The sequence below is a fragment of the Drosophila innubila genome (assembly GCF_004354385.1).
Source record: "Drosophila innubila isolate TH190305 chromosome 3R unlocalized genomic scaffold, UK_Dinn_1.0 2_E_3R, whole genome shotgun sequence".
Taxonomy (NCBI): Eukaryota; Metazoa; Arthropoda; class Insecta; order Diptera; family Drosophilidae; genus Drosophila; species Drosophila innubila.
Window position 1 is genome coordinate 27,664,282 of NW_022995380.1, and position 13,263 is coordinate 27,677,544.

General features: G+C 34.4%; 1 protein-coding gene across 2 annotated transcripts; it reads left to right on the top strand.

The window, feature by feature from the left end:
* Positions 1-336: 336 nt before the first annotated feature.
* Positions 337-8,564, top strand: LOC117790672 (neuropeptide F receptor). 2 transcript variants are annotated; one of them, XM_034630179.1, is made up of 5 exons: positions 337-608; positions 5,068-5,524; positions 5,599-5,768; positions 6,482-7,392; positions 7,694-8,564. In XM_034630179.1, the coding sequence occupies exons 2-5, from the start codon at positions 5,077-5,079 to the stop codon at positions 7,707-7,709; spliced, it is 1,545 nt and encodes a 514-aa protein (XP_034486070.1). In that variant the 5' UTR covers positions 337-608; positions 5,068-5,076; the 3' UTR covers positions 7,710-8,564. The 2 variants fall into 2 exon arrangements, with proteins under 2 accessions (XP_034486070.1, XP_034486071.1); XM_034630180.1 differs by lacking the exon at positions 7,694-8,564 and having other exon boundaries at positions 6,482-7,396.
* Positions 8,565-13,263: the final 4,699 nt, after the last annotated feature.

The window sequence follows — 13,263 nt, forward strand, 5'->3', positions numbered from 1 at the left end:
GTTGTGGTCTAAATTGATCAAATACCCATTAAAACTTACCTATTCATAGTGCGTTACTTTGTTAAGAATATTCAGTATATCAAGACACAGTTTATTATTTAAAATAAAAAGGATTTATGCAGATATGCAAGAATAATACAATTTAGATACTTTACTCCACTGTACTCGGCAGCTGACATAAGCTTTTTTGGCAGTACAACCCCTATGAGTGCTGATAAGAAAGCTCCACACAGCTGTTGGCCCCAAAACAATGTGAAAAGCATTCGTTTTTCGTCTGTCAGAGTGCGCAGCGCGTTTAGTTGAAACTTCGGGCTCACACAGCGTATACGCAACGAGCGGTTTTCGGTGCTTCTGAGCAGATTCAATGTCATAACTATAAAACTTAGGACTGTGAGCCAAAAGCCAACAGATGGTCGCCGGCTGTGCACTCGTCAAGTTATCGGGATCGAAATAAGCAAACATTAAAGTTATTAAAGTCTTCTGAATAATTCGAGCAACCGAAAAAAAAAGAATTTAATATTTATTTCGAGCGCTGGCGAATAATATACAATTTATTTTGCTGAGGCGACCATAGAATGCCGTAAAAGAATCACTTCACAAATCAAAAGGTAACAAACCTCAAAGTGTGAAAAATACTTGTGTTTGTTTTTGCATACGCCGCCATTAAAATGGATATTGAAGGCGTGAAATTTTCATAGAGGCAGTGTGGCTCGCGGATATCTGCTAATAATAAGCCGGACGCCGCCTTTCCATATGTGAATTCTGTTTGTGTATTTGTATTTGTGCCTCAACCTAATGCGAAATCTGTCAAAAAAGTGCAGTGTAATTTGATGGGATAGTAGAAGCAAATCTTTATCAAGAGATTGTAACAGGCTACTTAAATTCACTTTATAGAAAACTCGTTACTAAAAACTACAATACGTTTAATAAAAAAAAAAAAAAAAACAAACCAGCCAAAGGAAATTATAACTTAATCAAAATAATATTTAAGTGCTAAATTAAAATTGAATGGTACTTAATAATTGGCAAATCACGGAAGTGTGTGCGATTGTTTTGAAATGAGAAAATGCTTTTATTGAGCGGAAGTTTTCGTTAATAAGAACTGAAAGCAGTTTGCTCAACGGAAAATTATTATAATTCGGGCAAAGTGTAAACACACAATTTCATTTAATTTATTACAACTTTCACGTGAACAAATTATAAAATGGCTTTAATCTTTATTACTGTGCACGACACGTGAAATTCACGCAGCATGTTTAATATAAAGTTTAAAATTGATTTATAAATTAAAACAATTAATTCGATTTAAAAAAAAAAAAGTTAAAAAAATGTGATATCAGAAATGATTTGTAATTAGTGTACTCCTTTTACCCATATTCACCCCAATTGAAAATGAGTTAATAATTGCGTTATATTTTGGTATCTCTATTTTTAATTGATGTTGAGTGTAACTGTCATCCAGATTGACACTCTTATAAGCTAAATAAGCTGCAAAATCAGCGCGTGCTTATTTTAATTAAAATATAACTTCATGGTTTATTTTATATGGCTGTCAGGCATTTGTTGAGATTTTGAACATAGTGGTAAACATATTTTTAAGTGGGATACTTAGAGTTATGCATATTAAAGTGCGTCGGTTTGTATGGTCAAAAAAAATTAAAAAATTAAAAATTCTAAATTAAATATTCCAAATTCGTAATCTACAGTCAATTCTAAGGTGTTTTCATCAAGAAACTATAGCACTAAAATCAATTCCTAGTCCCCGCTCTTTGAATTGAAATTTTGATTTATTTTCATGAAATTTTTAGCATGCATTATTTGCTTATCTTTAGTCTTTTTAATCCGATTTTGGCAAGATTGGTATCGAAACTCTTGTTAGGACCAGGACTTTCAAATCAAGGAGTTATTGTCCTTAAAACATAATTTACGTCCATAAAAGAACTAAAAAGTTAACATTTTTGAACTCAAAAAGCGGAATCTAGGAATTCATTTTGGAACTTTGGTTTCTTGGTGAAAATTGTACGCATTTGGGTTGCTATTTTTTTTATTTTAAATCGATGCATTCTAATGCATATATATAATTCAATGCGAGGTTCCCACTGAGCACTGCACTAAGCGAAACAGAAAATGAATGGATTTGTTCAAGTACTTAGTAAATTTTAAAATGCGATCACTTAACACACAAGTGCTATTCAGTGTATTGCATTTAAAAGGGTATGCAAGCATATCGTCAGGAATAAAGGCTAAGGACATTAAGTCAATTCCCTAGCGTGCATTTTAAGGTGCAAGTTAAATAAGCTAACAGCCAGCAACTTCACTCGCAGATAGAAATAAATTAACAGATTCAGGAACAATAATATAAAAATATCTGCAAACAAAGCACAACAGACACAGAGAACAAAACTGAAACCTGAAACCTGCAATAAAGTTAGCAGGTAAATGTATGTGTGGGGAGTAATTGCAATGTAAATAGTATAAATGTCATCTCAAGAAGCCATTACAAAGTATATGTCAACTCGAAATGAAATTACATTCAGGTTCCAGCTTTCCTCTAAAAAGAAAAGTTTCGTTTTCTGATATTTGTTTGTTTGTTTACGTGCGTTGTGTTTCTTGAAAGGGAAACCTAATAGACTTAAGCATATGGATGTTGAAACCACTTCATTTTACATTTATAGAGCATCGCTCAAATTAACTGAGAATGATAAAGGGATGTATCTCCGAGTTATTTAGCCAACAGACATCAACTTTACTCAGCTAAACAAATGAAAATAGTAAAATGTTTATAAGCTTATTCGTTTAACTGAATGCATTAATATTCTGAATAACTCATTTTTTGTTAGTTGGTATTTCAAGAAATCTTGGCAAATTGTGTGCTCTAAAAAAATTTGGTTTTTTTTGCATCATATTCTACCAGCTTATCTATGAATCTTTTTAAACCATCTTGCCAAAATCCTGTTTATGAGCACAACTGGTGAATATCTATATTTTTTGCTCACTCAAACATTAGCTCCACATAATAAAATATTGATTAATTTCTCATCTATGGCCTTTAAGAATCGTAGAGCACTTTAAGGCATTTGAGAAGAGCAATAACGCTGTAATAATAGAATCCGCTTAATGGCAACACGACAGAGCTGAAATAAATTACAGAAAAACAGATGAAAATAAAATGGGTTGAAGCTGGTCGTTCGTTTTTTTATGGGAGGTATTTATATTCTATATCACGCTGTTAACTGTGGTTGGTGGAAATGTAAATGCACCCACGCGGAGAAACTGACTATTTGTGGCGAATCTTGACAGCTTGAAAATTATTCAAATTCATGACAAGTTCCATGAGCTTGAGGCTGCTTTACATAATTTACTTGTCGTCAACTTTGTGGAAAAGCCATTCTGCCAATGCCCAATGAGATGCTGAAAAGTAACAGTAATAAATTTATCCAACAACTCGAATCGTTTCAGTTCCTCTACAAAAGGAACATGAAAACTAAATTTAAACTTTGTCGCTATTGGATGTGATTTTCATGTACTAAATCAGAGACAGTGTTTCTGCTTTTATAAATTTATAATTTTTTTAGCAGCAATGGGTCAAATTTCTTTTCAAACTTTCTATTGTTTTGTATTCTGTCTTTGGTGCACAATTTCTTTTTTTTTTGCCATTAAAAATAAAATATTTGTAAGTTTAAATTGAAGCTGAAACTCTTACTAACATTGGACAATTGAGTTTGAGAATTTTCAATTGTTTTGTATCAAAAAACGGAGCACAAGAAGAGCTTCAATTAAGCCAAATATCTTTACAATCCTATCTGCTGCTCGTATGCCTGGATGACAGCTGTAAGAGAGTAGATTCTCTTGATTTATGGGCAACACATTAATTGCAGCAGCTGAATGTGAAGCATACTTTAGGGATCGAATTGAATGTTTTCTGTGCCATCTCTGCTTCTGCTCATGCTCTTTTATTGACACTGACAAATACGCGCTCAATTTGTGAATAAAGCAATTGTCGTCATTTATAAAGCAACTGCACAATAGGTATATTCAAGTCTGTTTACGACTGTCTAGTAACAAGTCTTCGTGCAGAGAAGTGTCTCTCTCTTCTGCCAAGTCAGGTGTGTTCCAGAAATCTCTAGAGATTTTAAATAGAAATGTTTTTGAAAACAACTGTTCGAAATGTTGGTGCTCCTTAGATGTCAGATATTAAATCTTTTCGAACAATTTTTTTTGTATTTTTAATCAATTTTAAAGATATTTTAGTTCAATTTAATAAACTTAAAATCTCTCAAATTTCTTTTAGCCAATTGAAAGCAATGGTTTCTTTTTTCAGGAACACCTCAATAACTTTTGGGTTTCTTTAGCGCTGTTATAAATTTGTAGAACACACCTGTATACAAAATTAAAAAAAAAATCTGAAGAAAAATGTCATTCTTGTTATTCAAAAGCTTTTCTAGGCTAATAGAAACTAATTTAAACAAATAACTTAATAACTTTAAAGCATCTCTGAACAGCGAGAATAGTGCTCTACATCATCATAAAAAATATGATAATTATTCTAGACGAATTTGTTTGAAATTAGACTGTATTTTTCAGAGTAAGAAGTGGAAGTGTATTTTTGTGTTTGATTATTAAGATATTGGGAATTATATTAGTCGTTTTATTTAAAGGTTTGCAGTCTGTAAATTTAAGTAAAGTTACTGAAAATTTTAAGTTTATCTGCTTCAAAAAATAAACAATATCAGTTTCGGTGAAATTTATTTGTGTACTGTCTGATAAGTAGGAAGTGAACAGGCAACCAAAGTACTGTCTATCCTACTGAAACTATGGCGTAAAAATTTGAACTCAATTTTTATACAGCCAAAGTACACATAAAAAGATACTTCGTATAAGCCAACTGACTGACACTGCACGCATTCAAGTAAGCAATATTTTTAAGGGTATATTTTTATTAGGCAGTTTCAGCTAAATTTAGGGTCTTAAATCACGCATGAGAATGGATAACTGACATACACGCAATTCAATATATTGCCGGCTTTTGGAAATATTTAAATGAACAGACAGTTTATTTCTCATCAGCTATTCAGCATGAATTGGACAACGCCCAGTGTGGCCACTTCGGATGAGATATTTAAAGAAATTGCGAGCCAAAGTAACTTTGATTTAATTGGAGAGCGTCGACATCTGGCGAATTATCAAAAGCTGTTTCCAAATTACAACATTAACGGCAACAACAACAGCTATAACAATATCAACGAAACGGAAACCGACAGCAGCAAGATCAACACAATGATGTTCCTAAACAGCACCAACAACGAGAGCAACGCCATTCCGTCGAACATGGATCCATTACTTATGGAGCAGTATCTACACAATCGTGCCATTGAGAGTCCATGGTATCACCTGTTAATCGCAATGTACAGTGTGCTGATTGTGTTCGGTGCCATAGGAAACATTATGGTGGTCATTGCGGTGGTGCGTAAACCAATAATGCGCACCGCCCGCAACCTCTTCATCCTCAACCTGGCCATATCGGGTGAGTGGGCTTTTCCAAAAGCGTCATTTAACTTGATTTCACTTTTAAGGCATCTTCTTGTTGGCCATTTACAGACCTGCTTTTATGCCTGGTTACCATGCCGTTGACTCTAATGGAAATTCTATCGAAATTCTGGCCATACGGCTCGTGTGCCATCCTGTGCAAAACGATTGCCATGCTGCAGGCTCTGAGCATTTTTGTATCGACCATATCCATAACGGCAATTGCTTTTGACAGATATCAGGTTGGTGGTGCTTTTTTAAATTATTATTGGAATAAATTTATTTATTTTGTTGTTAGGGTATTGGAATAAAATAATGCAGGAACTGCAAGTAATAGTTTTGAATTAAAAAAAAATTGAATACTAAACTACTTTTTAAAAAATAAACTGAATAAAAATTATTTTTAAGTTTTATGATAAAAAATTAAAAATAATTATAAATTTTAATTCTTATAATAAAAAGTAAAAATAATTATCAATTTCAATTTTTATTATAAAAATCATAAATACAAATTTTTAAGTCAATTTTTATCATAAAAATTGAATAATAAAAACCAATACCTTAAATATCCTTGAAAGTCCTTTAAATTCATATGAAAAGCATTGAGTCAAACACCATAAATATTTTTAGATTTTGGAAATACGTCACTTGGTTCAAAGGATATTTACATTCAATTTTTATTTAATTCTTATCTTTCAATTTGTATAATAGAAATTGAAAAATACTTTATATTTTTAATTTTTTAAAATCAATTAAATTTAAATAAATTAATTATTAATAATTATTTTTAATTTTTAAAATAAAAATTGAAATTAGTATTAATTTTTCAACTTTTTTATACAAATCAGATCATAATTTTAATTTTAAAAATTATAACTGTTACGGTAACTGAAATAATGTAACTTTAAGCTATCGTTGTTAATTATGTGTCAATTCAATGATTATTTCATCGCAGGTAATCGTTTATCCCACAAGAGATTGCCTGCAGTTTGTGGGAGCAGTCACCATATTGGCTGGAATTTGGATACTCGCTCTGGTCTTGGCCTCACCTTTGTTAATTTACAAGGAGTTGATAAACAGAGATATTCCGCCGTTACTGCAAAAACTCGGTGTTCCACACACGATATCGTACTGCATTGAGGATTGGCCCCTGAACGAAGGTCGCTTCTATTACTCGATCTTTTCGCTGTGCGTGCAGTACCTGGTGCCCATATTGATAGTATCGGTGGCGTATTTTGGCATCTATAACAAGCTAAAGAGCCGCATCACCGTCGTCGCCGTGCAGAGCTCGTCGCAGAGGAAAGTGGAGCGGGGCAGACGAATGAAGCGCACGAATCGGCTGCTGATAAGCATTGCCGTTATATTCGGGGTGTCATGGCTGCCACTGAACTTTTTCAATCTGTATGCGGACATGCAACATCCGTCGGCGGTGACACAGAGAATGCTTGTGGCATATGCCATATGCCATATGATCGGCATGAGCTCGGCCTGCTCCAATCCGCTGCTCTATGGATGGCTCAATGATAACTTCCGTAAAGAATTTCAAGAACTATTGTGTCGTTGCACTGAATCCACTAATGTTGCTCTCCATGGTCACACGACAGGCAGTAACGTGCAGGCAGCGGCAACGCGTCGTCGACGCAAGCATGATGCCAAAGGTGAACTGCAGCTCTTAAGCAATCGAGGTTGTGTCGACGGCGATGCTTGTGGTGATGGTGATGGTGATTGCACTGGCGGTGGCGTCAGCATCGCAGCCACCGAATTTAACACAAGACAAACTGTCAACGGAACACGCAGTGCAGTGACGGAGTCTGTGGTACTAACGGAGAATCCGATGCCAACGGAGATGACCACGCTGGTGCCGCGGTAAAGCTTATCACAATACTAAACACGTTATCTACAAGTATAGTCCAATGTCATAAACATGGAGATTGCAACGTCTTGCAGTCTTTAGCTGGACTTTAGTTTGGAGCCCAGTAGATTTGCATGCCTGAATTTAGAGTAGCTATTTACAGCTACAAGTTGCATGCAGTATTATTTTATTCCTATGTTCTTGACATCGCATCATGTATATGTATGTATGTGTCTGTGTGTCTATGTGTGTGTGCGGCTGTGTAACTTGATTTGTCATCGTGTAAAGTAATTCAACATTTATGCACAATTACAGTTTGCAACAATACTAAAATTGGCAATTTACGTAGTTGAAGCGTACTTCAATGAAACCTACTCTCTCCTAGGCCCAATGCAACTCAAACTTGGCTCTAAGCAACCAAAGGAACAACCCAGAGAACCACTATGAGAACTCTTCAATTATTCAAATGTAAATTTACTTTTAATTTAGCAACTTATAAATTAAACGAGTAAGCTAAAATGATGACTGAATGAAAGCAAAGCTGAGTTACATTTAAGTTATAAAAATAAAAATGATATTTACTTAAGTAGTTGGTAAATGCATGTACATATGAACAGATTGTGTATCTAAAATTAAATTATCTTTAACAACCCATGAAATAAAACGCATGTGTATAATTACGCTACTTGAGCGATAAGTAAAAATTGTTCAAGTACTGTGATTTAATTGAATGAGCCCTTCAATTAAATTTCGGGTAATTGATATAAACACACAACTTTACAGCATTCAAAATACATAAATAATCGAATAAATAAATTAATGTTCCTACTTAAAGTACGCTTCATAACTGTAATTCTGAGATCTTCGCTTGTGCAATACAGAGTATAATCGAATATTCCAATTCTTTTATACTCTGTTTGCACTCTTTAAATATATAAAAAAAAAAACATCCACTTAAGTTATTAATTGGTTAAGTAAACATGTGCAGCTTTTAAAAGCGCTGTAAATTTGTCCATAGCTTAAATGTCTCTGTGTTTGTTATGTGTGTTAAATTGTCGAAACTTCACTTTTAAATCTCCAATAATTAATTTTGGTTTAAGTTTCTTGTCAGTGTCTGAGAACTGTAAAGCAACTGAACCAACGAAATAAATTACAATAATAAATCAAATAAATGGTTTGATAAAGAGTTTATTTGTATTATTTTGTGTTAAATCACACAGTGTAAATAAGTGAAATACTAATTAAAGTAAGTATTACCAGCTGATGGATTTGTTGAAGAGAGCTCTTATATTGGTCTTCAACATTTCAAGCAAAAATAAACCAAGCCGACTTACATTTTTATTACTGAGTGTTGGAGATGTCTTCTTCTCCATAAATCCATTTTATTTCATTACACGGTAAGAGGGAAGTTGACCAAGCAAGTTCGTGACATGACTAGTCACACCTGCTACACACATAACCTTTAACCTTCGACAGCCCTTTAAAGATGTTGCTGCTGCTTCTGTTAATGTTGTGACAGAGAGCCGAGTAGACCCGTTGAGAGCAATGGCCCATTAAATGGCTCAAATGTGTGCCCACTGTGATTATGCGAACATATAAATACTTACGAGCAGTTGAGTATAAGTCAGTCATATGAATTCTTATGTGTCTACTTTGAGGAAAACGAGAGCAACTGGTTTTATATGGCCACAGTCACGTCCGCTGTTCTGTTTTTGAGCCAACATGGAAATGAGGAAATGTGAAAATGTGGCTCATCAATCAGAATCACTTGAGATCAAGAAAGTGACTCAACCACATTCAATTAAAGTCAAAGTTAGCTAATGACACGTCGAAAATGATTGTTTTATTACAAATGCGCCGTGTGTAATGTCTTAATAATGCAGTCAAAGTAGATTACCACCCAGCGAGAAGAGACATCATCATCTCCGTGTGACTTGAATGTGACCGATGACACACTAAAAAAATGTGAGAGGTTCCCACAGCGTGAACAAATTTAATTAAAGTTTTCTTTGATGAATTGGGAAAGGTGTGCGACTTGCTGGCCAGCTATGACTACAACATTTAAATTAGACTTATTTCTAATTTTAAGAATAAATGTTCTTAAAATTAAAATCAAAAAATAAAATATTTAAAAAATGATTTTTTAAGTTTATAATTTTTATTTTTTTTTTATACCCTGTGCCCATTAAAAATGGGCAAAAAAGGGTATAATGTGTTTGGCAGAATGTATGTAACAGGCAGAAGGAGGGGTGGCAGACCCCCCAAAGTATATATATTCTTGATCAGGATCAACAGCCGAGTCGATCTAGCCCTGTCCGTCTGTCTGTCCGTCTGTCCGTCTGTCCGTCTGTCCGTCTGTCCGTCTGTCCGTCTGTCCGTCTGTTTGAACGCGTCGATCTCAGATACTATAATTGCTAGAGACTTCAAATTTGTTATGTAGGTTCCTGGATACCATACGCAGGTCAAGTTTGTTTCCAATTTTTGATGCCACGCCCCCTTCGCCCACAAATTGAATAAAAACGATTTACAGGCGCAATTTTTGACATAGCACTCCCTAACTGAACAATCAGTTGAGAAGTATGCGTATTTAACGACCCTGAAAATTTCAAAGCGATTGACCCATAAATAAAGAAGTTATTTCGAAATTTAGATTTAGTTGAATAATTACATTTGCATGGCAAATCAAACGTGCGAGCGAGACAGCATGTTCACGTTTATATGCAAGGCGCGCACAAACACAGTAAGAAATAGTACCAATTTTCTTTTGGGCTTCGATTTCAAGTACTATATGACCTAGAGACTTCAAATTTGTTATGTAGGTTCCTGAATACCATACGCAGGTCAAGTTTGTTTCCAATTTTAGATGCCACGCCCCCTTCGCCCACAAATTGCACCAAACGATTTACAGGCGCAATTTTTGACATAGCACTCCCTAACTGAACAATCAGTTGAGAAGTATGCGTATTAAACGACCCTGAAAATTTCAAAGCGATTGACCCATAAATAGCGAAGTTATTTCGGAATTTACATTTAATTCAATAATTACATTTGCATGGCAAATCAAACGTGCGAGCGAGACAGCATGTAGACGTTTGTATGCAAGGCGCGCACAAAGACAGAACGAATTAGTACCAATTTTTTTTTTGGGTAACAAATAAGAATCGAGCGATATGCAAAAATATTATCGATATCATGTAATGAAAATGTTAATGTATAATTTATGTATATACAAATACGCAATTTAATTAAAATATAATTGTATGTATGTTAATATATAAATATGTATTTTTGCATGGCAAAATCCCTATGACGTCACAATTTTCAAGTTAGTCGGGCAGAAGCTGATAGCTATGCATGAAATTGCATGAGAGAGAAAGCGATCAGTTTGCAACACTACTTTTGCATCTTTGCCGAGCACTGAAAGCTGCAAAACAATAATTTTAATTACTTATATTTCCGATTTCTCACACATATATATAATAAGTATATGCTTATTATCATTCTAAAAATTAACTTAACATTTTCCGCTTTAAAAATCTCATAAAATTAGACATTGTCTTTTATTTCAAATTTCGCGCGCACTGCAGCAGCCTTTGGCAGGCTCGAATTTGTTGCGTGAGAGGGAGAGAGTGAGAGAGGAAAATGTGTGCTGCCAGAATGCCAGAATGTAGTTTGTGGCTACTCTTGACACACTCTACATCGATTCCGAGCGATTACGATTACGATTTGCGATTTATCAATTTCTAATTAATATTTAATACGTTTAATATAATACCGAGTGATATATTAGTTCAGTGGTGCATTAACAACGTAGTCTGCAGTGATAAACACAGTGATTAAGAAAGCCGACAGTTGTTCATAGTTTCGCGTGTGTCATTTTTCTGTAATACATATATATATGTATGTACATATGTAGAGTGCGCGCGCGAGTTTAAGTGTGAACTATCGGTGTCGGTATCGGTGTCGGTATCGGTTGTGTTCTCTTGTGCTGCGACCATTGAACTAATAATTATCGCCAGTTATAAGAACGAGAGATATATTAGTTCAATGGTCCATTAATAACATAGTGTAGTGATTTAATAAAGCAGAGCTCCGCGCGTGCAAATACATGTACATATGTATGTATGTATATGTAGTGTGCGCGCGTGAATTTGCTTTAGTCCGTTACGCATTCTGTGTACATTGAGTGAGAGCGCTTGAGTGCAAATATCGGTATCGGTATCGGTTGTGTTTTTCTTGAGCTGTGACCATTGAGCTGATGATCGCAAGTTATATATTTAATTAATAATTTATTTAATATTTATATTTATCAAATTTTATTATTTTATTATTATTATTTTATTATTATTATAAAATTAATAATATTTTTGTTAATATTAATAAATTTTAATAATTATTGTTATATTTTGGAAATATAATAGCAATTATTATTATTTTGCTAATATAGTACCAATTATTATTATTACTTTTTATCACATTTTATTTATTTTAATATTTGATATATTTTCATATTTAATTTTTATATTTTTCAAATTGTATATTTAATAATAATAATAATATTTTTAATATTAATAAATTTGAATAATTATTATTATATTCAGGAAATATAATAGCAATTATTATTATTTTGCTAATATAATATCAATTATTATTATTATAATTTATTACAATTTTATTTATTTTAATATTTTATATATTTTCGTATTTAATATATTTTTTATATATATATATATATACTATCATTTGTACATAATTATTATAATATTTTATTAAAATGCCAAGGCAGAAAAGATTGTCAGCTTCCGCTAGGTCTAGGAGACAACAAAATAGAAACAATTTAAATAGGTCAGATTTAGAGTACGCTGAGCGCGAGAGGCAAGATAACGCTTTATCTCAAAGAGAGCGTAGGGAAAATGATGAATATGGTCATGTTCAAAGGATTAGAGACAATACAAGACATCAACTTAGAAGAAGTAATAGAATACTCGCAGTTTCTGATCAGGCAGCTAATACTTCGCAACACCAGTTGCACAGACAAGTCCCAGAATTTCGGGAAAGAGAAAGGCAAAGCGACAGTTTAGCACATGCTGCTCGTCGGGCTGATACTCCAGTTAGAGAATTGGAGCAAGCAGCTAATACTTTGCAACACCAGATGCACAGACAAGTCCCAGAATTTCGGGAAAGAGAAAGGCAAAGCGACAGTTTAGCACATGCTGCTCGTCGGGCTGATACTCAGTTAGAGAATTGGAGCAAGCAGCTAATACTTTGCAACACCAGATGCACAGACAAGTCCCAGAATTTCGGGAAAGAGAAAGGCAAAGCGACAGTTTAGCACATGCTGCTCGTCGGGCTGAGACTCCAGTTAGAGAATTGGAGCAAGCAGCTAATACTTTGCAACACCAGATGCACAGACTAGATCTAGAATTTCGGGAAAGAGAAAGGCAAAGCGACAGTTTAGCACATGCTGCTCGTCGGGCTGATACTCCAGTTAGAGAATTGGAGCAAGCAGCTAATACTTTGCAACACCAGATGCACAGACAAGTCCCAGAATTTCGGGAAAGAGAAAGGCAAAGCGACAGTTTAGCACATGCTGCTCGTCGGGCTGATACTCCAGTTAGAGAATTGGAGCAAGCAGCTAATACTTTGCAACACCAGATGCACAGACAAGTCCCAGAATTTCGGGAAAGAGAAAGGCAAAGCGACAGTTTAGCACATGCTGCTCGTCGGGCTGATACTCAGTTAGAGAATTGGAGCAAGCAGCTAATACTTTGCAACACCAGATGCACAGACAAGTCCCAGAATTTCGGGAAAGAGAAAGGCAAAGCGACAGTTTAGCACATGCTGCTCGTCGGGCTGATACTCCAGTTAGAGAATTGGAGCAAGCA

Bases quoted from the DNA above. Each gene is read 5' to 3' on its own strand.
- LOC117790672 (XM_034630179.1), top strand. From the start codon at position 5,077: ATGAATTGGACAACGCCCAGTGTGGCCACTTCGGATGAGATATTTAAA. The intron at 5,525-5,598 runs GTGAGTGGGCTT...GGCCATTTACAG, and splicing joins CCTCAACCTGGCCATATCGG to ACCTGCTTTTATGCCTGGTT. The intron at 5,769-6,481 runs GTTGGTGGTGCT...ATTTCATCGCAG, and splicing joins TTGCTTTTGACAGATATCAG to GTAATCGTTTATCCCACAAG.